Source organism: Peromyscus eremicus, chromosome 9 (assembly GCF_949786415.1).
Source record: "Peromyscus eremicus chromosome 9, PerEre_H2_v1, whole genome shotgun sequence".
Taxonomy (NCBI): Eukaryota; Metazoa; Chordata; class Mammalia; order Rodentia; family Cricetidae; genus Peromyscus; species Peromyscus eremicus.
In genome coordinates this window covers 59581335-59607735 of record NC_081425.1, presented here as the reverse complement: position 1 = coordinate 59607735, position 26401 = coordinate 59581335, and the positions used below count along the sequence as shown (strand labels likewise).

At 42.2% G+C, this 26401-nt stretch overlaps 1 protein-coding gene across 1 annotated transcript in view; it reads right to left on the bottom strand.

The window, feature by feature from the left end:
• The window catches only part of LOC131919948 (guanylate cyclase soluble subunit beta-2-like), a 71215-nt gene that overhangs the window by 16172 nt on the left and 28642 nt on the right, over nt 1-26401 (bottom strand). The window contains exons 4-9 of the mRNA XM_059274377.1: nt 21039-21199; nt 15938-16037; nt 14890-15086; nt 12837-12945; nt 11344-11447; nt 9411-9627 (exon numbers count right to left, since the gene is read on the bottom strand). Of these exons, the coding sequence (XP_059130360.1) occupies nt 9411-9627; nt 11344-11447; nt 12837-12945; nt 14890-15086; nt 15938-16037; nt 21039-21199 (888 nt within the window). The remainder of the gene's footprint in view (nt 1-9410; nt 9628-11343; nt 11448-12836; nt 12946-14889; nt 15087-15937; nt 16038-21038; nt 21200-26401) is intronic.

Here is a 26401-nt window from a genome sequence, read left to right as displayed (position 1 = left end):
GCCATGTGTCATGAAACTCATCTGTACTTCTGTCCCCACTCACTCATCTGCCACTTGTGCATAGTGGCTCTTCCTGTGACTGTGGTTCTGAGCTCGAGGTGCCAACACCAGCTGCTGTGTCTTCTCTCTTTGCTCTTCTACTGTCTTAGATGCCAACCTAACCTTCCCTCTGGAAGTCTTGCTTCCTGAGGCTTCCTACCACTGATTTCTCTCTGGACTTGCCCTACTTAACTGAGTGTTTTCTCTGCTCTGTATCTGTCCTCTCCCCTCTTCTCACTTTCGTAAATGTTGCATTGTCTAAGACTTTGATTCAGGGGCACTCTCCCTCTGTCTCTCTGTCTCCATCTCTCTGTCTCTCTCTGCCTCTGTCTCTGTCTCTGTGTGTGTGTGTGTGTGTGTGTGTGTGTGTGTGTTTCTTTCTTTAAAAATTTGTATTTGTGTGTAGGTATGTGTGTTTATGTTCCCAATTTGAGTGTGGCTGTGTCAGATGCCCTAGAACTAGAGCTACAGCCAGTTAGAGACCATCTGATGTGGGTACTGGGATCTGAACTTGGGTCCTCTACAAGATCAAGTGCTCTTAATCACTGGGTCATCCCTTCAGCCCATTTATTTATTTATTTATTTATTTACTTACTTACTTATTTATTCATTTATTCATTCATTCATTTTTGATGTCAGAATATGTATCACTCTGTAGCCTAGGCTGGTCTTGCACTCATAGCCATCCCCCTGTCTCAACCTCCCAAGTGCTGGTATTATACGTATGAGCCACCACACCTGTCTGGGTTTTCTCTTTTAACATTATCCAGCAGTGTCCTATGCTACAATGACAAAAAAAAACTGTGTCTCATAAGAAATCTTGTTTCCCAGACTCAAATTGTGTATTTCTTTAAGAATAGATATAATTCTTAATGTATCATAAAAGCAGTGCCCATTCATTACAGTAAAGGAAAAAGCATAAGAGAATAGTGAACATCATCTATAATAATCATATTGCAGATACATATTGACTTTTAATGTTCTGAATTACCCAAAGAGGGATTCTAAGCACAAGAGAATAGTGAAAATCATCTAAAATAATAATACTTCAAATGCATAATGACTCTTAATATTCTGTATTACCCAAAGAGGGACTATCCGGTATCTATTTGCAATCTGAATTTTTCACATAAAATATACTTTCCTGCAGTATATACAGCACAACTTTTGCTGACTACACTGGTTGTGGTGTCTTATTTAAATTATAAGCCAGCATTGATTACATCATGTCTAGTGTATCTTTCTATAAACAATACTGCCGTGAACGAGCCTGACACCTCTTTATGTATACCTGTGGCTGTTTTGTTAAAGGATACACTCCCGCAGACGGTATTACTTAGACAAAAATAAGCTGTTTCTGAAAGCTCTTAATACTCACTTCCCAATCGCCCTCCGTGATGATGTGGTAGCTATGGTGGTTGTTTCCCCAGCTCCCCGTTAGATGCTTGTTTACACATGTCTGCATCTCACTTCCCACCTTCTCTACAAGTGACCTCCATCACGGACTCTTTTGTCACCTAAGTATTAAGTACCAAGTATTGACCTGGCACACTGCTTTAGGCATCAGAATATGTGGTGACTTGAACTGACAAAATTCTTGCCCTCAAGGATTTTAGTTATGCCCTTTCTCAGTTCCTCACACCTTCCTTACCAGTTCCTCAGCAAGAATGGTAATAATTATCCTAAATATTCTCTTGTAACACCTAGTAACCACGTCCTGCCTTATTATGTTGTGAGTTTGTCCTGATTGTCTCCCCTGGACTCCTGTCTAAGCTAATCAGACACCTAACCCCTCCCACCTGCACCCCAGCAACGGCCATCACCTGCTCACCAGACTCCATTTCTCTAAACCAGGATCCATTCTTTGACACGCTTCTAGTCTGGCATTCAGACCTCAAATCATATCCACAAGAAACCTTTTAAAGTGTTTCCAACTTCATGGCAGAGTTCAGGTCTTCATCTGGCCAGTTATGTCTCTTATCACTACACTTTATGATTAACTCAAGCTTTCAGAACATCTTTTCCTATGGCTTTTTCCTCAGATCAATGTGTATATATGCTCAACAATATATATACACATGTGTGTGTGTGTGTGTGTGTGTGTGTGTGTGTGTGTGTATAATCAGTGTAACAGGTAGCTCAAGGTGCCCTCCATACAGGTACAAAAATGTGCTCGCACTGTATTGAAGACCTAAGCACAAGAGTAAAAGTATAAAACTCTTAGAAGAAAACAGAGGAAAATGGCTTTGGTTGTGTCAGTGATTTTGTGACTGTGACACCTAAACACAGCCAGAAAGAGAAATCTAGATGAATTAGACTACGCTAAAATTTAAAACATCTGTGCATCAAAGAACACAAACAATAAATCGGGGGCAACCCATAGGACGAGAGAAGATGTTTGTAAATCATCTGTCTAATAAGGAGTTAATAACTAGAATACATAAAGAACTAGCTCTCTCTCACACACAGGAAAATATGGACAAAGGACTTGAATAAACATTTTACCAAATACACAAAGAAATGGACTAGAAGTGATGGTATTGGCATACTCCTGTAACCCAGAACTTGAAAAGAAGAGGCAGGAGGATCATCATGGTTTTAGAGATCTTATCTCAAAAAGAAAGAGAGAAAGAAGGAAGGAAGAAAGGAAGTTACAGAAATACTTAAAGTCACCAATTATTAGAGAAATACAAATAAATCAAAACCACAAGAGACTTTGCAGTTATTAGGATGGCTGTTATTTTTAAACATATAGAATGTAATAAGTATTTGTGAGTATGTGGAAAAATTGAAACCCTTGTGCCTTATTAGTAGGAAGGTAAAATATTGTAGCAACTTAAAAAATGTTAAAGTTTCTATTAAAAAATCCACATCAATTCTTTGCTCTACTGCAACCTGCCTGTAAGAGCCCCTCCTCCCACATCACCTCTATTCCTGAGGCCTCCATCTCTTGTTATCAATCCTGTCCCCTTAGTTCTTTCCACAGCCTGTTTCAGCCTTTCCTCTTAGCCACCAACCCGCAGAAACACTATCTACCAGGGACCCCATAGCCACCACACTTGCCTGGGATTCAGAAAGGGCAAAAGCAACCAAAGAATGGAACGCCCCCACAACAAAGACACAACCAGATATCGACACCAAGAAACACCTCAAAATATAACAACTCTAGATGCCTAGATCCCTGCACAAAACCACAAACAACCAGGACACTATGCCTCCGTCAGAAGCCGGTAACCCTACTGCAACAGGCCCTGACAGATGCAGCATAACTAAAGCACAAGCCAGGGACTTCAAAACAGTGATTATGAATGTGTTCAAGGGCCTTAAATAGGAAATAAATAAATCCCTCAATGAAGTCTGTGAAAACACAAAAATAGAGGGGAATGAAGTAATAAAAACAATCAAGACATGAAAGTAGAAGTTGACAAAGAAATAGAATCACTAAAGGAAACTCAATTGAAATAAAACTGGGATGAAAAACTTAAGATGTCAAACAAAAGTCTCAGAGGTAAGCCTCACCAACAGAGTGCAAGACGTGAAAGAGAGTATCTCGGGTATTAAGGACAAGGTAGAATAATGGACAGCTCAGCCAAAGAGAATGTTAAATGTAAGAACATCCAGGCACAAATCATCCAGGAAAGCTGGCACGTCATGAAAAGACCAAATCTATGAATAACAGAATAGCATGGGATAGAGGAAAGAAAATAAGCCCAGGTCAAAGGCACGGGAAATACTTTAAACAAAATCATAGAAGAAAATTTCCCCAATCTAAAGGAAGAGGTGCCTATCAATGTACAAGAAGCATACAGAACACCAAATAGACAGGACAAGAAAAAATTTCCCCAGAACACATTATAATTAAAGCATTAAAAAATGTATAAAACAGATAAAGAATATTAAAAACTGCAAGGGAAAAAGATGAAGTAACATATAAAGGCATGTTCATTAAAATAAAACTCAGTGGAGACTCTGAAAGCCACAAGGGACTGTTCTTCAAACTCTGAGAGACCACAGACGGCAGCCCTGACTTCTATAACTAGCAAATCTATTGGTATCAGTAGACAGATAAAGAAAAACATTCTACAATAAAGCCAAATTTATATAATTTCTATCTATAAACTCATAGCACTAGTGCCTACATCAAAAAAAGGAAAGATCTCACATTACTAACTTAGTGACATGTATGAAATCCCTAAAACAAAAAGAAACAGCACACAAACAGTAGATGAAAATATGTATTATGAAAAACCATATTCAGGGTGAAGCCAATAGAGACAAATAAAAAACACAAAGAACGAAATAAAGAGCTGGCTCTTTGAGAACATCAACAAGATGGACACAACCTTAGCCAAACTAACTAGAAGACAGAGAAAGAAGGTCCAAATGAATAAAACTAGATACAAAAGGAGGAGATAATAATAGACACTGAGGAAATTCAGAGAAGCATAATGACATATTTTAAAAATCTGTACTCCACCTGGAAATGGGTGATTTTTTTTATATGTCTGTGACCTATCAAAGTCAAAACAAGATCAAATAAGCAATTTAAACAGCCTCATAAGCCCCATGAAAGAAAAGCAGCAATTACAAGTCTCCCAATAACAACCAAAGCATAGGGCTGGATGGGTTCAGTGTGGAATTCTATCAGACTGTCAAAGAAGAATTAATATCAATACCCCTCCAATTATTCTACAAAATAGAAACTAAGGGAACATTTCTTAATTCTTTTTACAAGGTCACTAGTACCTGAAGGCAAAGCCTCACAAAGAGCCAACATAAATTATGGTCCAATTTCCCTTAAGAATATAGATACAAAAATTCTTAATAAAACACTTGTAAACCAAGTCCATAAACATATCAAAAAGGTTATCCATCATGATCAAGTTGGTTTCATCCCAGAAATGCAGGGATGGTTCAACATGCACAAATCAATAAATACAATCCACCATATAACAGATTGAAGGCAAAAACCACGTTATAATCTGAGTCAACACAGGAAAGGCCTTTGACAAAATCCAGCATCCCTTCATGATAAAAGTCCTGGAGAGACTAGGGATACAAGGGACATACCTCAACGTAATAAAGGCAGTTTACAGCAAGTCCACAACCAACATCAACCTAAATGGAGAGAAACTCAAAGCATTTCCACTAAAATCAGGAACAAATTAAGGTTGTCCGCTCTTACCATACATATTCAATGTAGTACTTGAAGTCTTAGCCAGAGCAATAATACTAAAGGAGATAAAAGGTATACAAACAGGAAAGGAAGTAGTCAAAGTATCTTTATTTGCAGATTGTATAATTTTACATATTAAAAAAACCCTAAAGATTCTACAAGGAAACTTCTACAGTTGATAAATAATTTTTAGGAAATTAAAAGGATTCAAAATTAACACACACAAAATTTAGTAGCTTTCCTATGTACAAATGATGGACAAACTGAGAAAAAAAATCAAGGAAGTAGTACCTTTCTTTTTTTTCATAATAGCCTCAAAAATATATTGGGATAACTCTAACTAATCAAGTGAAAGACTTGTATAATAAAAACTTCAAGAAATTGGAGAAAGAAATTGAAGATACAAGAAGCTAGAAAGATCTCCCAAGCTAATGGACTGGTAGGACTAATATTGTTAAAATGGTCATTATACCAAAACTAATCTACAGATTCAGTGCAATCCACATCAAAATTCCAACACAATTCTTCACAGAAATTGTAAAATAGTTCTCAACTTCATATAGAAACAACCCCTGCCCCAAATCCAGGATAGCTAAAACAATCCTGAATAATAGAATAACTGCTGGAGGTATCACCATCCCAGAGTTCAAGTTGTACTACAGATCTGTAGTAATAAAAACAGCTTGGTATTGGCATAAAAGTAGACACATTAATCAACTGAATCAAATTGAAGGGCACCACATATCTAAGGGCACCTGATTTTTTTTTTTTTTTTTTTTTTTTTTTTTTTTAGCAAGGAAGCAAAGTAAGTAAATAAGTCAACATTGGAAGAAAATACAGTATCTTCAACAAATGGTGCTGGTCAAACTGGATGATGTTTGCAGAAGAATGAAAGCAGATCCATGTCTATCACCTTGAACAAAACTGAACTCCAAATAGATCAAGGACTTTAAATAAAACCAGATACTCTGAATCTGACAGATGAGAAAGTGGGGGATAGGTTTGAAGTCATTGGAACAAGAAAGACTTTCTGAATAGCACATCATTAGCATGGGCACTAAGACTAACAATTAATAATGAGACCCCATGAAGCTGAAAAACTTTTGTATGTCAAAGCACGGTATAATTTGGGCAAAGCAGTAACCTATGCAATGGGAAAAGATCATTACTAGTTATACATCTGATAGAGAGTTCATATCTAAAGTATAAAACTGAACATCAAAAAACAAATAACCCAATTTAAAAATGGGGTACAGAACTAAACAGAGAATTCTCAAAGGATAAAACCCAAATGACTGAGAAACACAGAAATGTTCAACCTTCTTAGCCATTGGGAAGATGCAAACTAACACTACTTTGGGTTTTCAACTTACCCTAGTCAGAATGGTCAAGATCAATAAAAATGACAGCACATGCTGGTAAAGATGTGGTGAAAGCAGAACACTTACTCATTGCTAGTGGGAGTGAAAACTAGTACAGTGACTATAGAAACCAGTATGTCAGTTCCTCAGAAAACTGAGAACTGATCTACCTCAAGATCCAGCTGTACCACTCTTGGGCATAGAACTAAGGGATTCTACAGCCTACTACAGGGATACTTGTTTATTCATGTTCATTGCTGTTCTAGTCTTAATACCCAGAAATTGGAAACAGACTAGATGTCTATCAACTGATGAATGAACAGTAAAAATGTAGTACATTTATACAACACACTATTATTCAATTGTTAAGAAAAATGAAATCATGAAATTGTCAGCTAAATGGATGGAGCTAGAAAATGGGAAACTGCAATAGGAGGATTAAATAGGGGTGGGGATAGGAGAGAACAGTAAAGGAAGAAATGTGGGGAGGGACAGGTAATACTAAAGGACATTTGAAAAACCATATGAAAACTTCCAACTGTAGAAGCTTTCTAAATATATACATATAAATACATATATATATATATATATATATATATATGGAATCTAAATAGAATCACCAAATATTAGCCAAGACAATATCCCAACTAGACTTTTAATGACACCCAGTAAAACCTCCAATACCAGGATTAGATCTTGTTAAGATGTATTGCCAAGGCTATTGGCTACTTTCCACAACCTGAGGGTAAGGCCCTATGGCTAAAGAAAACACATTTGTCATCGAACATGGAGACATCAAGCTGATGTCTAACTAGAAGCTTCACCCCTAGTGACTAATATTCATGGTACTGGAGAGTACTCCACATGATACAGAAGGACTAAGGCAAATCATCAATGTCTTCCAGCTATAAACTTTGCAACCCCCAACAGTGACCTGCCTCCAAGATATATATTTTTGTGTAATAGTGGCACAAATGTTATGGGAGTAACCAACTATTATGTGATTGGACTTAAGGCCCACTCCATGAGAAGGAACAACATCTGACACTGATAAATTTGCCAAGAACCTGAGAATAGCTAGGTCATGGGCATAGGGGGACACCTAATACTATTATTCTGCTAAAGAAAAAAAGACCAAAAAATGACTTCTAATGATATACCACTATACCCATAGATCAGTACCTCACTCAACCCACATCAAGAGAAACTTCTTCATATAGCAGGTGGGAAACCAGTGCAGAAACAGACAATGTGCAGAGAATAAGAGACTTTAGATCACTCAGTTCTAAATTGAATGTCTTCATTAAATCCCTCCCTTCAGTGCTCAGGGGAAATAAAGAAGATGAGGCAGGAATATTTTAAGATCAGAGGGGATAGACAACACAAAAGAAATAGTGTCTTCCAGACACCACAGGACTGATGCATATATGAACTCAGAGACTGGAAGCATGCATAGGACCTGCACAGGTTCAAGTCAGATGGGGACCCAGCACTAAGAGGGGGAAGTGGACATGATCTCCTACCCCTAACCAAGAAGTTATCTACAATTGATACATGCTGGTAAAGGAAAAATTAGTTTTCTTCAATGAAGTCTTACTGATTTTGTTGACCACACTTTAGGGTAGGATCCATTCAGGAGTAATTGGCTAACACAAAGAAAACTCAGTGGTATCTTTGTAGATTTTTTTTGTCTAATTTTTTTTGCTTGCTTATTTTTATTTCTGGTGTGTGTGTGTGTGTGTGTGTGTGTGTGTGTGTGTATCTTGTTTTTTTTTTCCTTTTTGTTTCTATATTTTAAAGAGAGAGAACATGAAGTTGTCTGGGTAGGAGGAGGGGGGATCTGAAAGCAGTTGGGGGAAAAGAAAATGATGGTCAAAATACATTGGATGGAAAAAATTTTCAATAAAATTCAATTTATTATATGACCTATCAATCTACTTCTGTATATACATATGCTCAAAAGAACTAAAATCCAGGACTCAAGAAGATAGATATTTGGGTCCTATAGTCACAGATACTAACAATAGCCAAAGGAATTAAGCCAAGTCTTTCAGTGGATGAGTGGCTAGACACAATAAAGCAATGGAATATTGTCCAACCAAAAAGAGAACTTCCCCAGAGGAACAAGTCCTATAAGACTCCTCTTCCCTTACTCAGCACCTAGAACAGCCACAGCCACAGAGATGAAAGTAGAAAGCTGGTAGAAGCCAGAGGGGAGGAAAGAGGAATAGGGAGCTATTTAATAGGCAGAGGATTTGAGTTCTTCAGATGTTTAAAGTGTTCTGAACATGGATAGGGTGACGTGTGTACCAACCGTGAGCATTCTTAATATGAATCTCCTGTAGTGCAGATTAAAATATAGAAAAACTTCTATTATAATCAAAGCAAAACCAAAATGTATTCCCTACCAGTAGGTTGGATGAGTGTGTTGCTTTAGAAAGGATAGACATTAAGTTAATATATTATCTCTCATGTAACAGAGCAGAATTGTATAACTATAGAATTTATAATTACAACTGCATATTTTAGTGTACAGTATAACCGTATCATATAGTGTTGGAATATATAATATATACATTTCTATATACTATGTTTATATACATATATGTACTTATCGTATAGTCCTTTTATGTCTAAACCAGAAATAATTGAAAATATAAAATGTTATTTACTGATCAGACCAAGTAAAAATAGCAGAAAATAAACAAACAAACAAACAAAACAAAAAATCCCTGTTCTCAATGTAGTCCCTCCCCTGGCTTGGGGGAAGTTGAAAAGCTGTCTTCCCATTTTTACTGCTCTAACAGGCAGAAGGGAATGGCATGGCCTCTTACCCCGGAGTTTGAGTGTTGGCTGGCTCTTCCATGCTCTGGGCATCATTTCTCTTCGTGTCTTCAAGACAAATTGGCTGTTAATGAACTTGCAGATGCTGGAGATGCTGAAGGTTACTTGAGGGTGGATGAGGGAGAAATATTCATCTATTCCAAACTTCTGGGTTAGGAGTCCAGGGATGTACTTCTGAATATTCACTCCAGCTTGCTTGACCCTTAGCTATCCACAGAGGACACATGTCAGTCTAGGAATCAGAAAGCAACTTCCACCGTTGGCTTTCCCTTAGTTGTGACACTTGGGCTTTGCTTTGTGACTCACTGGGGAAGAGGGTCAATAATGGAATAAACATAACAAAACTATAATTTTCTTAAATAGTCCAATCTGCAGCTGATGTCGGAAGAGGAATGAAATAAGCGTAGGGCTGCTCAGAATCACATTCTGACTGCCCAGAGGCATTAAGGCTCTCAACAAAGCCAATAGTACTTCATTCCGTGCTATCTCTCCCCATCCCCTGCACAGCTCCTGGCTCCTTCATAAACTAGCAAAATTCTGGACTTGTCACCAGTGCATCCTGGGACCAGGACAAGATTTCTCTGCTCTCTCCAGAGAATGCACAAAAGAAGCATGAAATAGGAACCTTGACATCACACGTCCAATACCAGCACAGTGTCTGGGAGCCTTTACTAACCATAAGAACACAGGTAAGCTACAGAAATCAACTTTATGTACCATTCTGTTTCTGTTAGTTTTTAACAGAAGCTAAAAGGGAAGGGAGTATTTAGAGCAGATTGGATTGAAAACAATGGCCTGAGTAATAATAATGTTGTGGCACTGGAAGAACGTTGGCATTCATTGGCTTACAATTCTGTTTCACACCTATGGTTTTGTTTTGTTTTTTTGGTTGTTGTTGTTTTTTTTTGTTTTTTTTTTTTTTTTGGTTTTTCGAGACAGGGTTTCTCTGTGTAGCTTTGCGCCTTTCCTGGAACTCACTTGGTAGCCCAGGCTGGCCTCGAACTCACAGAGATCCGCCTGGCTCTGCCTCCCAAGTGCTGGGATTAAAGGCGTGCGCCACCACCGCCCGGCTGGTTGTTGTTGTTTTTAACTGTCATGATACCATCACTTTCCATGGGAAGATACTATCCTCAGGTGAGTACATGTCACAGAATTCATGCTGAGCAGTCAGCTGCCAGGCGATGTGCATATGAATTCCAATAAACACTAGAGGAAATCCTAATGGCTGACTAGTTTAACACATATGTTTACTAAATTCATCTTGCCTACATGCCCTTTCAACAAATAAAAAAAAAAATCAACGCAGTTCACATGTCTGTATCATCTATATCTATATCTGGTTTTGCTTTGAGGTGTTATCTCTTGCTATGCAGTGTAGGCTGACCTTGAACTTAACCCTTGCCTCAGCCTCCTGGGTGCTGTAGTGATAGTTGTGTGCCATCATACTCAAGCTTCAGTTGAAAGATACTTTATCCTGGGAAATGGATAGCAGTCAAATTTAAATGGCCGTGCTCACAGCCCCAACAGAACACAGCAGGAAGTGAAGCACCATGGGATTGAGAATCAGCTGTGCTCACAGTGGGTGGAGGGTCGCTTTTAGAACCATGGCTACAGGGTGCATTTTGATGCCACCTTCTGGAGTGAATTTTAAAGTCTTCCTCCAGTCTTTCTTTCTGACCATAAACTTTCCCATTTATTCACTGGTTCAACTCTCTTGCTATACTTACCTGAATAAGAACATGCATTTCAGAAGAGTCTACAACATGAAATGAAGTCAGTAGACCCTCCAGGGCAAAGTCTAGTCTCTTAAACCCTGTGAACTCGGGGATCTAAAGTCCTTATGGGCCATGACAGTGAATTGAGCTCCCCATCCCTGGCTCAGCCCCCAAGCCCAAGCTTCTGAGACTTGTAAGGGACTCTTACTGCTTCATCAAAAACAAGGTGGAAAGGAAAAGCATTGCAGAACACCTCCTCTTCAATCCACAGTCTCTCAGGATAGACAGGCTGGAAGGCATCCCTGAGGGGCCCTGGACACACAGAGAGAGAAAGCTCTAGTGAGAGGCCCTGGTGGAGCCACTTGGACAGGGTTAGAATCTTAAGTGTGTCAGGAGCGAAGTGTGATTTCCACTCCTCAGCACAGGCTCCCTCAGCATCTCCAGATGGCCACAGCAATTATCTTCCAAATTAAAACAAACAGAAAATTTGCGACCAGGTTGAGAAGCCCTCCTGCCCCCTGCCAAGTTTCTGCCCGCTGCTGAAGAGTTAGTTTCGGGGCCAATTGAGTATGTCTCACCATGAAAACAGAGCTGGCATTGAAATGGTGACAAGCAGACAATGAGCCAGGAGAGGAGTGAGTGTGTGCCCGGGGCCGGCAGCAGGGACGTTTGCCATGGAGCATTGTAGACTGACAGTTTAGGGTGGCACGTGAAAATTTAACCAACAGTCCTATTTGGCAGGGGGTGCAGATTCTCAATGGAGCCTTTTTGATATGAAAATCTCCTAGACAAAGGATGTCAACTGTGTTTGCCACAGCTTGAAGGACTCAGAATGCAGCTCTTTGAGCCCTGCAGACCCTCTCCCAGATGTCTGTCATTTGACCTACCAGGCCATGACAAGGAGCATCTAGCTCCCTTCTTCCACTGGGTCGGAGCTCTGATTCTGACTTGAATGTCAGGTGCCGGGTGTCAGTCTAGCTCAGTGCCCCAAGACCCAATGTGTTGAGCTTATCATCTTTACTTTGTGAATGGAAAGCTGGACAGCATTGTCCCATGTCACAGCTCCTCAGAGAGAGACAGAAATGTGCTTTCTTGATTCTTGCCCTCTGTCCTTCATTCTGCTGGCTGGCTGTGGTTAGCTACATATTTCCAGTCCAGAAACACACCCCAGTTAATAAGGCCTGGATCCAGAAGAGATGCAGAATTTACTGTGCCCAGGACATCTGTGCCCAGCCTCCTCTTCACAGGCACCTCCTGGGATGAGCCCAAGCCAGTGGCTTTCCTGATCACAAAGATGATGGTGTCTCCATGCTACCCAGTACAAACAAAGAGCTGCTGTATGGCAAGTTAGAAGCTGATTTTAAAAGTTAAAAACCGCCGGGTGGTGGTGGCATGTGCCTTTAATCCCAGCACTCGGGAGGCAGAGCCAGGCGGATCTCTGTGAGCTCAAGGCCAGCCTGGGCTACCAAGCGAGTTCCAGGAAAGGCGCAAAGCTACACAGAGAAACCCTGTCTCGAAAAGCAAAACAAAACTAACAAACTAAAAAAAGTTAAAAACCACAGTTGCTAAATCCAAGCTCCAAAGGAATCAAGGCCTCGAAATTGTAGGGGGCTTTGCCCCATTTGTGTATAGGGCTCTTGCCCTGCAAACCAGACAGTTGTTCTTATCTAAGAGCTGGATCCAGGAGAACAGCACACTCACCTTTTCCAAACACGACTGATGCCTTCACATCCCTGTGAGATTTCTCCCCAGGGCCAACAGAGATGCTCAAATATTTCTCCTTCATCGTACAGAGCGTTGTCTTGAGAGCCTGCAGAGGGCGGGGAGGGAAGGAAGCACAGCACCTGGTCACAGGACTGGGGATGAAGAAGCCCTGCTTGCTGCTGCTGGGCCCATCTTTGGGCACCAAAGAGTGTTGGTGGCCGGAGGGACAGTGTGAGGGCTTGGAAGATCAGTTCTATCGGGAGCCTGGAGCTCCAAGGTGTACTTGCTAGTTAATCCTCCAGCCCTTTCTCTCTCAAAGGAAGCAAGATGTTTTTACAAGATCTCTGGGGAATGCTTAGAGGCTCGTGATTTCCTAAGCGTAGCTCTGAGACTATGTCCTAGGGTTAAGTACAAAATGTGGCAAAAGCAGGTTGGAAAGGTGCTCGCCAGAGTCTCCCTTTACAGTAGCAAAAGTTCCAGGAAAGGCGCAAAGCTACACAGAGAAACCCTGTCTCGAAAAACAAAACAAAACTAACAAACCAAAAAAAGTTAAAAACCACAGTTGCTAAATCCAAGCTCCAAAGGAATCAAGGCCTCGAAATTGTTGGCAACTGAAGATACACAGCAGTGGGGTAGTTAACCATGCCAAGAAACATTTCCCAGAGAAGATGTTCACACACAGAATGGGCAGCCTCTTGAGACAGGAGATGACTCTTAGGCAATAAGTGCATGGCTCTTGGTGGCCCATGAGCTCATCACACAGCACACAAAGCCCTCCCCTAGATCGATGAGTCACTCTCAACTTGGGCCAAGAGGGTATGCAGAGGGTTTGTGGACCCCTTACTGGTTCAGGCTGCTGACACGTTTAAAAATGACCAGGCCCAATAAAGACCATCTCAGCGGTCATCCAGTTCTCACCGTAAGATCTACTAGGCCAGCAACATGTCTGCACTCCTCTCATGGAGCCTCCCCGAATTGTAGGAGCTCTTTCTCATGTTTCCCTGATAAACCTGTGTTCATTCTGCCTACCCCTTATCCCAGTTTCCTTCTTGGATGTGAGACAACAAATTCAGAAGCTACCGGCTCATTGGTGACTGTCATTTATCTGAGACCCTAGAACCTGAGGCAAACTCACCAAGAATCCGGAAAGTCTCTGTCACTTTCAACGAACCCATAGCACTCTTCCTGAGGTTGAATCCTCTCCGGTGAGTGGACCCTGACAGCTTTGCATGCTATCAAATGTAACCCTGGGCTGTAAAACGTAACCTCAGGCTCCAGGAGTCATACTCCTATCTGTGTGTTTGAACAGGCTATGTGGATTCAGAAAGATTTTAACCTAACACACGTGGCATCTAAACTGGCAGTGATCACCTTATGTGCTGTGGCTGAGGTGGTCAAAGATGGACTCTTGACTGCGTGCTGGACCTGTCACTGGTTCCACCTGCTAAGTGGACACTGAGGACCTGACAGGTCCACTCATCGCAAGAGGATTGCGAAAGAAGATACCAAATTCCAACTTCAAATCCTTTATCTTGGTTTGTTGTTGAGGTTTTAAGAGAGTTCTTGTTCTTCATCCCAGACTGGCCTCAAATTCATAGCAATTCTCCTACCTCAGCATCCCAAGTGCGTTATAGGTATGAACTATACCTATACCCAGTGAACATTTTACAGGCTAAGGTACATACTAGAAAGTCTGCATTAAGTTAACCTTGACTTTGTGATTCTCAGGTAGAAGTGATTTTTACTCTCACCTCTAGTCAGGGGACCTGGGCAATGCTTGGAAACAATTATTTTGCCACAACTAAGCAGCAGCATTTTAGTCACATTGGATAGACAGAGGTCTGTGATATGGCTAAGGATCCTACAAAGTGCAGTCCATCACAACCCAGAATAATCTGGTCCACAGTGTCAAGAAAGCCAGGCCTGGGAGAGCTTGCCTTGAATTCCACTGTTCAAGGCCCGCTTATTTGTGTTGTTTGCATAGACCATTCCAGGACAAGTAGCCGTCCTGGGGAAGCTATGCTCTCTGAAGACACAGCAAAGGCAGTACCTCTTGGTCTGTGTGGATGTCCTCACTGTTGTGCGGCCTGTTGGCCTTTGCCCTTCTCGTCTGTCTGCGAGCCTTCTGCACAACCAGAAACACTACATGCTCCTTCTTCCCTGTCCTCTCCACCTCTTCGTTCATGTCAAGGATGCTCATGGTCACATCAGTGTCAAAGAAGTCCTTGGCCACAGCTTCAATGATGCCTGCAGCAGAACGACACCTGTGGGTGAGGAATGGCAGGAGGCAGCACACTGCCAAGCATCACTGGCATATCCACGCGTACAACCCTGTGAGTTTTCTTCAGTTTGCTACGTCCGTGTCGCGCCTCAAGACAGACGTCCTATGATGACTCAAGGGGAAGATTATGCAGGGATTTAAGTTCTGAGAGTCTGAATACTAAATGTGTTTCTGTCCTTATGATTTCTACTTCAATGTCTGTTCATGCTTTTCTTCCAGGAAGACATATAACTCATTAGACAGACTCTGTAAATGGAAGCAAAATTCCACTGGAAATGCATTAAAGCTCATGGGTTCAAAACTATTGTTCTGGGGTAAAATATAAAATATGAAGAAAGCAAACATGAAGTTTCCCACTGCAGTATCTACATTAGCGAAGGATCAGCGACAACCACAAATGCAGCCATGGGGCAGTTAAGGGGAGTGTGGCATGAAATAGCCACCTGCCCATACAGGGCTTTAGGGCAGGAGATGGACCTCCATGGAAGAGAATGTATACTTAGAATGCAGGAGGCGTTGGGTTCAAAGCAAAACACCATCAACAAAAAGACTAAGTACCAAGACTGTTCTACAATGCTGAATTCTTTTAAAGTCAATAGATACAAACATCTCCACAGAATTATCATAGCTCTGCAAACAACTGTGTAGAGTATTAAAGATCATGTCTTCTTCTGATGTTCTGGAAATTACTCTAAAAATCTCCAGATCCTTAAGATCATGACAAAGAAGCCGGTCACTATAGGAGGTGGAGTGTTCTCCTCACAGCGGGTGTATGGCCACCCTAGAGAGCTCTGGGATGGGCTGATCCATGTCCTACCTGGTACAATGTGGCAGAGGCCACTTCTGTCCGAGTAGTAATGGAGAAGCATTGCCCCGTCAGCTCCTCCCTCGACTCGAAAGGACGGTGCATTCATTTCCTGATGAACAGAAACAGCACATTTCTCCAATAGGGAAAACACATTGTTTATATTATGGTTTTTATAGGCTCATAACAGATTTTTATTTTTCTAGGTTAACATACAAAATAATGAGTTTAACCACAGCACGCACACACACACACACACACACACACACACACACACACACACACACATATATATATAGTTTTATTCTTATTCAGTCCCCTCCTAGACTGGCCCTGCACCCCCTCCAGCTGGCTCCCTTTCTTCCTCATTTATACCCTTTGGTTTAATTATCACATGTATTCTATCACCTCTACCTCCTACCTCCCTTAAGATCTCTTGTTCCTCTCATGATCCCCTTTCTATTCTGTGATGCTAACATGCATACATATTAACATATATATGTACATGTACATGCATATATAATTTAAAATATTCGTTAGTTATTTTTATTTTACGTGTATGAGTGTTTCGCCTGTGTGTGTGTGTGTGTGTGTGTGTGTGTGTGTGTGTGTGTATACCACATGTGTGCCTGGTGCCTGTGGACGCCAGAGAGGGTATTGGATTCTCTGGAACTGGAGTTACAGATGGTTGTGAGCTGCCATGTAAGTGCAGGGAAGTGAGCCCAGGTTCTCTGAAAGAGCAGTAAGCTTCCTTAATCACTGTGACATCATTCCAGCCCCTCCTTGTAAATTTTATTTTTGAGATAGGGTCTCAACGTGTAACCAAGGTTGGTCTAGAATTCACTATATAGACCAGGCTGACCTCAAACTCACAGAAATCTGTCCACCTGTGCCTCTGAATGCTAGATTAAAGGAGCATACTGCTACATATGGTCTGAATATGCATAATTTTAAATCCAGGTCTGCATATGGGAGAAAACACACAGAATTGGTCTTTCTGAGTCTGACTTATTTCACTTAACATAATCGTTTCCAGTTGTATTCATTTTCCTGAAAATGATATGACTTTATTTTTCTATATAGCTATAAAAATACTCAATTGTGTGTATGTACCATATTTTCTTTGTCTATTAATTGGATTTTAGACTGGTCCCATGGCTTGCCTGTTTGCACAGTGCAGCAATAAACATGGATATGTAAATATTTCTCTAGATGACTTAGAGCCCTTGGGTATATGCCCAAGAATGAATGGTATAGCTGTGTCATAAACTACGATTTTTAAAGTGGGTGTGAAGCAATAGTATGTACCCATTAGCCCACACAGAACTATAATAGTATGTATCCTTTACTATACACATAGAACTACAATAGTATTTCTCTATTCCCACACATAGAACTAATATATATATATATATATATATATATATTTATATATATAGGCCACACATAGAGCTATGTCCCCATCATCTCTCCAGTCACATAACACCACTACTTCAGCTCCTGTTGAGGAAGTTTACCCTGCGTCTTACTCCCTGAACTATTCCATTTGGCAACTGGGCCTCACCCAGACAAGTTAAAATGAGATTGATGAGAGAACCGTTGCTAAGCCTCCATGAACCTTAGCACTACACCATGCTGCTTCTGTATACCCCAAGGGTTATCTGTCACCATACTTGGCCTGTGACCAAGCCACATGAGCACTTTCACTCGGGAAGATTAGCGGCTCAGAGACCTCACAACTGGAAATAATCAACTCATTTTTGTTCTGAAGGCTGGTTCCACTTGAAAACTAGAACCCTCAAGAATGTACAAAAAGGAACATTATTTGTCCAGAAATAACTGTAGACACTTCCACGTGGCCCTCTTATGACAGGTGAGGAAAAGGTCACTGGGAGGTTCTCTGAAGGAGTGAACAGGAGGGCAGGGGGTCCTCTGCTTGCTCAGCAGCAATTCAGCACCCAAATGATCTTTAACACTCTGCACGGTGGGCTTTGCTCTAAACTAAGGAAGAAGTGGAGGAGACTACGGTCCTTCATGGTGCAGGCTGCTAATGAAAACGGGTTTCTTCTTGAATTTCAAATGTTTATTTTATATTTCTAAAAGTATATTAGTGTATGTAGATTATCAGTTTCCTTCCATATTAAAACATTCCATCTTTCAGGAAAGCTTTTTAAGCCAGCTGGTAAGCAACTCAAAATAGCTTTAGGAAGTTCCTAAAACTGACCAGACTCATTAGGCTCCTTCCTCCCAGAGTAAGCAACAAAGACGGCTGAGGGTCACTTTCACACAAGTCATGCTAGAAGGAAGACTTTGAGACCACACCAGCTGCCTAGAAAAGATTTAGACTAAGCCACTTGGCGGGAACATGATCCAACTTTTGAGATTTCTGCAGTCTGTGTAGTGTGTTCCAGATTCTCAGCTTTTGTGAGCTGTCACCCATGCTGGGGAGAACTTTGGTGATGCAGCTGTCTGTGAGTCATTTCAGCTCCTGTAAGTGACCTCTCACCTATATTCCTGTAAGTCACCCCAATAAAACTCATTGGTTCACCAAGTTGGACTGGGTGGTATCTGTGCTTTGGTCTGTCATGGGCTCCCCATCTGGACTAAGTAGACATGTGTTGCATCTTCCCAGGAAAGGTCTTGTCACACAGCAACAGTGTATGTTATGTTGGTGTGAATATATGTTTCCATCTGTGTGTGTGTGTGTGTGTGTGTGTGTGTGTGTGTGTATTATGTGTGGTGTATGTATGTATGTGCACATGTTGGGTGGTAGAGGGGTAGGGTCTAACTATTCGCACCCTACTGGGCCTACTTCAGTGAAGAAATGGAACTGCAGCTGCCATGTAAGTTCTTATGATGTTGGAACTGTCTGTGTTGAACAGAGAGAAGGAAGTTCAAGGAGAAGGAATTGTTTACAAAACCTTATCTGGGTCCACTCCAGTGTTACAGCCCTTTATGTTGCCTCTTTCAATCCACACATCACAGTAAAGAGGGTTATTTGCTTCCTATTTTTGTCTGTGTCAAATGCCTTTGTAAAAAGTGCTTCATACATGGTGGGTACTCAGTAACTACTTAGGAGCTGCCAGGATAACTCAATAGGAAAAACTCTTACTGTGAAAGTGTAAGGACCTGAGTTCAAATCCCTAAAATCCACATAAAGCCAGGTGTGGTCATGTATATAGTAATCCCAGGACTCCTACGGCAAAATGAGAGGACAAGACAAGATAATCCAGGTCCAGCTAGCCTGGTCTACACAGCAGCAAACCACGAGAAGCTTTGTGTCAAACAAGATGGGAAGTGGGAATTGACACCTGTGGTCATCCGCTGCTTTCCATATGCCCACATTCCTACACATACACGCCACACACACACACACACACACACACACACACACACACACACATACCACACACACACACCACATACATATACAAACCACACAAACACACATACACACCATACACGCATACACACAAACACACATACATACCACATACATACACAAACACCTCACATACACACCACACAAACACACACAAACACATACATACACCACACACACACAAACACATACACACACCACACACACACCATATACATATACAAACCACACAAACACATGTACACACACCACACACAAACACACAAACACATACACACACCACACACACATAAACACACATATACCACATACACACTAACACACATACACATACCACACACACCACATATATCAGATACATATACAAACCACACAAACACACACACACACACACACCATATACACACCACACATACACATCTGACACACACAAACACACATACACTTAACCCCCCCACACACAATGCTTTCATACTGTCTTGATCTGGAAGATGGAAAAAGCATGTTCCCCTTTGCCATAATAGTTGAGGGGGCACTTTAGCAAGCACAGTCCTATCTTATCCTCATGACCACCCTCCTGAAGTGCTTATGAACACAAGATATAGAAATAATGAAGAAAGTTCTTGGTCAGTTACAAAGGGGCATAAAAATAAACTGTTTGAATCAACTAAGCAGGGCTCGCAGGGGCTCACAGAGACTCAAGTGGCAATCATGGACCCTGTATGGGTCTGAGCTAGGTCCTCTGCAAATATGTTATGGTTGTGTAGCTCGATGTTCTTGTGGAACTCCTAATAGTGGGAGCAGGGGCTGTCTCTGACTCTTTTGCCTGCTCCTGGGACCCTCTTCCTCCTACTGGGTTGCCTGGCCGAGCCTTGATATGAGGATTCGTGTCCAGTCTTATTGTAACTTGTTATGCCATGTTCAGTGGATATCATTGGGAGGCCTGCTCTTTTTTGAGGGGAAATGAAGGAGGAATGAATCTGGGCGAGAGGGGGGATGAGAAGAAGAACTGAGAGGAAAGGAGGGAGGGGAAACTGTGGTCGGGATGTAATGAACAATAAACAAATAAATAAATAAACAAATAAAATAAAAATAAACAGCTTTATGTGAGTTAATAAACTATTATTTATGCCATGGATGAATACCACACCTTTACAATAAAGCATTTTGATGTTTAAAAAGAAAATCTAGGCATTTGGATTTTCAATCAGCTCTACCAAGAACACCAGCAAGGCATGAACTCCAGAAAGATGTATCCCAGTTGGGAATTTAAGGTTCCTAACACCCCAATGGGTTAATCAGTGTTGGATGGCTCCCAGTTCTGGCTCTTGGCCCTGCCAAGCTTTGCCTAATCTGGTTGCATATGCTATTATCAGCTCAACCCCGGCCAAGAGACCTGAAGAGATATTTGAAAATCCACCCCAACCTGTTTTTCAGCCCTTGTTCCCATCTCAGATTCATTCCAAGTCTGCATTCAACCTTCAGAAGTACACCACCCCCCAACCCCCTACCCCGCAAAACCACCACAAGGCTAGAACTCTGACTTTTGTCAAACATTTATAAAGGAAGCCAGTGGGTATTTATCCTCCTTTTTTCCTCTAAGAGAGCTACTGGGCCCACTAATGCCAGAGGCCACCACGGATTGTGCAGCTCCTCTGCTGTGGACACTGGGGAGGTCTTTCTTTTTTCCAAACTCTCAGGACCACCAAGACAAAGCCTAGATAGACTTACCTGGTAGGACAGTGCCAGGTAACTGTGGAGGGCATCTAAGTTTTCAATAAACTCCGTGAGACTCCCTCCCAGGGTCCGCAGCATCCTGTCGTAGCCAGACATCTTACAGAACTTGAAGAAGTATTCGCCAAAGAGCTTCAGAATGGCTTCCATGGATATGTCTGTGGGATACACACCCCCAGTCAGATCCCTAGAAGGTGTGGTTATCCCTTGGGGAGTCTTTATTCATAGCCAAAGTGCTCAAACCCTGCTGCTGTGATACTGACTGTCTAATCCTGCACCTTCTTCATCAGCCACACGTCAGGAATCACCTCAGTGTTACCAGGCAACATAAAAAAAAAGCCAGGAGCAGTCCTGGTTAACCATGAGTCCCTCCCAAGCTCACTCACTCTTTTCTCTAACCTCTAGGACAGATATTTCCCAGTGGTTCAAGAGAGAGCTGTAGAGCCAGTAGACTCTCTTGACCACAGATCCTGTGCCCAGATCCAGGTTAACTCAGGGCAGGGTAGAGCGCAGCCCCTCCGGTCTCTCCCACCACCTTGTACACCTTCAAACAACAGCCTGCTGTGGAATCGAAGGCTGACTCTGAGAACTGACTAACACTGAAATGCAAAATGATTTTACCCAAAATTCACCTGAAAGATGAGAGCAAACACCCGAGACATCGACGCCCTTCTCTCTCTGCTTCACCAAGTCTGTTTCCCTTCAGGGTTGTTTTCATGTGAAATTCTCCATAATGATTTCCCTACCAGTCTCCAGGCTACCCTGACCTTTCTCTCCCTGTGTGTTTCTAACTATCAGGGAATTCTTATGGGCAGTAGCCAAGTCCTGCTTGTTTTTTTTTTTTAGCTAGATACAAAGTAAGTGATGATGAATCCCAGAGGTAGAGTTATAGTACGAGTTGGGGTATGGCCCATGTCTCCCCTTTTCCTGTGTGCACGGTGGGGACAGGGAGTGTTTCCAAGTGTAGTGTGGAGTTCCTACAATATTCAATAATCAATTATTCTTCTCAGAGCATGCTAGGATCTTGGACACAGATGATGCTGTTAGGGTGTCCCTCTTTGTCCAAGAGAGAAATTGGGAGCAAGCTAGAGGCCAGATTTGCTGCCATGTCTCTGACTGAATTCCATGTCCTCTGTGCCATATCCCACAGCCAAACAAGGTGAAGGCTTCTCTCACTATCATTGTGGACACAGGACATAGACTTCACTGCTGTGGCCAGTCTGAAGCTCCCGGAGACCATTCTCTTACTTGGGGTAGAGTTCTGACTCCTGGTAGGGCTGAAGAAAGTCCCTGGGATTCCTAGAAGAGTCACAGTTCCTGACTGCATCCTCTAAAGACTGCTTTTCCCAATGGACCTGGACATCACAGTGAGAAGCTCTCTGTCCTGCGCAGCAAGTCAATGTAGAGTACTGCAGAGTGGCAGGCATGCAAAGTGGTCCTTATTCCCAAGACTCTGCTCATTTAAGATGGTCAGAGCATCAAGGCCCTAGGATACAAGCCTGTACATAGCAATAAGATATTCAGAGGCAGAGGCAGGAGGACCACAAACTTTTGGCATGCCTGGGCTACAGAGTCCATTTAAGGCTAGGCTAGATGACCTAGTGAGACCCTGTCTCTAAGTGAAAAATAAAAAGAAGGATGGAGATATAACTCAGTGGTAAGGGGTCACTTTAACACACATGAGCCCCTAGACTCAATCCTTAATAACTTGCATATGAGTGCATACACACACACACACACACACACACACACACACACACACGCACACACGCACACATGCACACACACACACACAATAACAGATTCCTTATAGCTCTCTGGGAAGATAATTCTTATGGAATCTGAGCTTGCACAGATAAATCAAACATAGTTTGCCAAAACTACTAGCCAGGTCTTCTGAGTCTAGACAATGGTCCGGATGGAAGGATAAGAGAAAGCCATGGCCTGTGTGAATTGCCTCTTTTGTCCCTCTTAGCTGACAACAGGTTTGTCTATGGCAGAACTCAGGAGCCACCTGCTCAATCCTAAGGGAACTGAAATACATTCTATCCAGGTTTTTCCCGACCCATGCAGACAGGTGTGGGACTGCCATTTCCCGCTCTCCCCCACCCTTCCTGCTGCATGAATCCAGCTCATTCAAGCTAAGATGAACCAGCTGTGCTGTGTAGCTGCAGCCTGGAGCTCTATGCAGGTGCATCCTGTTACCTGCCAGGAAACATGAAGGGCTCCCTTCTCCCGGGGGAACTGTCTGTTTGGTTTGAGTTAGAGCTGAAAACCTGGGGGGAGGGGAACCCAAGGTATTGGCTGGTTCAGCCCCAGCTGTTTGTCTCTGGGTGCGAGCACTGTCAACAGAAAAGGACCCCCATTTGAGGCTAACTTCCTTAAACCACAACCTGGGCTTAGGGGAGGGAGTTGCCATCTGGGCTGGCCTTGAGCTGCTTCTGGGACTGTCAGTGCAGAATGCCTGCCCTGACAGGGGACAAAGGCCTCTTTTTAAAGTCAACAGCTGCCACATTTTTTTATTCTGTGAATTCAGGATTTTGAGAGCCCTCTGCTTCACAGGAGACCAGGGACGTATGGAAAATGAGAGGGAAGGGGGAAGAGAGCCCAAAACATAAGTCGACTTTAAAATGTTATTTGGCAGTGTGAAGAAAAGTCTCTAGGATGTGAACTTTTGTATCTTTGTCCATGAGAGGGAAATAAAAAGGGAGGCATCTCTCTGTTTATCTGTACAAAATTAAACACCAGCAGTATAAACCAGGGTCTTTGAGACTGGTTATCTATGGGACCTTGGTGGGAATGGGGTGGGGAGAAAAGTTCTCACCAGAACTCTGTGAAGAGCTCCAGCAGTATGAATCATGTTACAGATGCATGGGCTTATGTTAAGTAAGACAATGAATGAGAGAGCTCTGAGACAGAAAACCAAACCAAGTCAACATTCAGGAAATAACCTCAGCTGTTCAGGGAACTGAAGCAGGAGAACCACCAGTTCAGGGCTTGACTGAACTATAAAGCCAGTTCAAAGCCACCCTAGGCAACTTAATGAGACCTTGTCACAAAATAAAAGATAAAGGGCTGGGGACATGACTCAATAATAGAGCACTTGCCTACCAAGTGAGATGATCTAGATTCAATCCCTAATACAAGAAGAGAAAGTCCTCTCTGTCTCTCTCTCTCTCTGTCTCTCTCTCTCTGTCTCTGTCTCTCTGTCTCTGTGTGTGTGTGTGTGTGTGTGTGAGAGAGAGAGAGAGAGAGAGAGAGAGAGAGAGAGAGAGAGAGAGAGAGAGACAGACAGACAGAGAGGGAGAGAGAGAGAGGTGGACATACACAAAGAAAGAAGCAAAGAAGTCATCAGAATAATATTTCAACAGAAACATTTGGGTAACAAAATTATTCATGAAAAACTTTCACCTGTCTGGGCAGAGAGACGGTTCCGTGGTTAAGAGCATGTACCGCTCTTGCAGAGGACCTGAGTTTGGTTCCCAGCACCCATGCCAAATGGCTCAGAACTAGCTTCAAAGGATCTGATGCCTCTTCTGGCTTCTCAGACACCAGCACTCACATGCACAACACAGGTGTAAACATGATTTTTAAAAATTATTTTTAATCTTTAAAAAAATCCGGTAACATTTAAACATAGTCTTTAGACTGCTTTGTCCTAAGGCTAAAGACAGAACTTTGAGCAAATATCTGGCTGTAATCTGAAGGCCTTGCTATCACATCGATGTGTTACCGATTTTGAAAGTACTTCCTAAGCATCCAAGGGCTATGCACATAAGCAAAGGTATTGATAATAAGTAGAGCCAGGTTTCTCATTGTCTAAGAAGAAGGCTAAAATTACAGAAAAGGGAAAAAAGAAGGAATATGGTATGGTTGGGGTAGATAAATCTCCCATAATAATGGGCTGAAGAGAGGCTCTGTGAGCAAGCATGAGACCCGAGTTCTGATGTCAGCACCCATGTAAAAAGCAGGGTGTGGTCCTGTGTGCACCTGCAGCCCTGCCATTGTGGAGGGCAGAGATGGGAGTCACTGGGCTTACTGGCTAGTCTAGCTCCAGGCTTCCTGGATGATACTGTCTTCAAAAGAAGAAAGCGTAGGGTAGGCGAGACCGCTCAGTGGGTAAGGGTGCTTGCCAACAACCTGATCATCTGAGTTCGGTCAGGACTACATGGTGGAAGAAAAGAACAGACTCCCCAAAGTTGTACTCTGACCCCACACACAAGCCGTGTCAGGTTCACACGCATAATATAAATACACTAATGTAAAGCATTAAAAATACACACAAAAAGTCAGAGAATGATAGACCAGGAGACTCTCACATACAATGCACACACATACATCACACTCATACACACAAAGATATGACTTAAGATCATGAAACCCATCACAGGATATAGATAACTAGATGGTCGAGGTTAGATAATGGCTGGATGGAGAGATAAAGGATGGAAAGGTAGATAGGAGAGAGACAGAGACAGAGATGTGTGTACATGTCTGCCCACTGGGACCATCTAACAGAGGTCATTTTATAGGAGCTCTGAGCTCCCCTACTGTCCAGATCATGGATTTTTTTTTTTTTTTTTTAGATGCTATCCTCTACTGAGTAGAACCAGAACTTCTTTGAGAAACAGAATATTCCCAGGCTGGAACAAGGAAAGGAAAGAATAAATTGAACCTGTCATGCCAGAAAATAAAGAGATGTTAAAGAATGGTAGAGACATCAAGGTATGGGAGAGGGGGAGTTGCTTCTGTTAGTTAAGTCTTGAATTTGAACATCAACAGAAATAATGAAAGCAGTGTGGCCTATTTTTAAAGACCAGACTCAAGATCACATTGATATAAACAGACAAGCAGGAGAGGGAGAACATCTTTCCTCATGGAAGTCTAAATAAAAGAAGAATAACACACACACACACTTGAGTACTGATTCCTAAGGGTCACAGGAGACAGCATCCATGAGGACTAAAGTCATACAAGAGGGAGTTTGAGAGGTAATAAGACACCTGCATGATCTGAGAGCAGCTTCTCGAGAGGTCCTGATTACAGAGAAGTCGGTGGCTTTGGAGCAGAGAAACCTGGCAGATGCCGGTTTCACCAAGTGGTCAGAGTTCACACCGGCCACAGTGGAGACACTGAACACCTGCTCCTTCTGACTGAACCAACTCTGAAAGACAAGAGACCACTCTGTCGTCTCCCTGCCAAGAGGCATCTCCAGCAGGACATCACAAAGAACTATCAATGATGCCCCAGTGGTGGACACTCTACCAAGCACCTGATGATGACAGCTTCTGCAAAGACAGCCATGTTAGGAACTGTACCAGAGACTGGGACTCTTCCAGACCAAAGGAGCCTGAAACAAC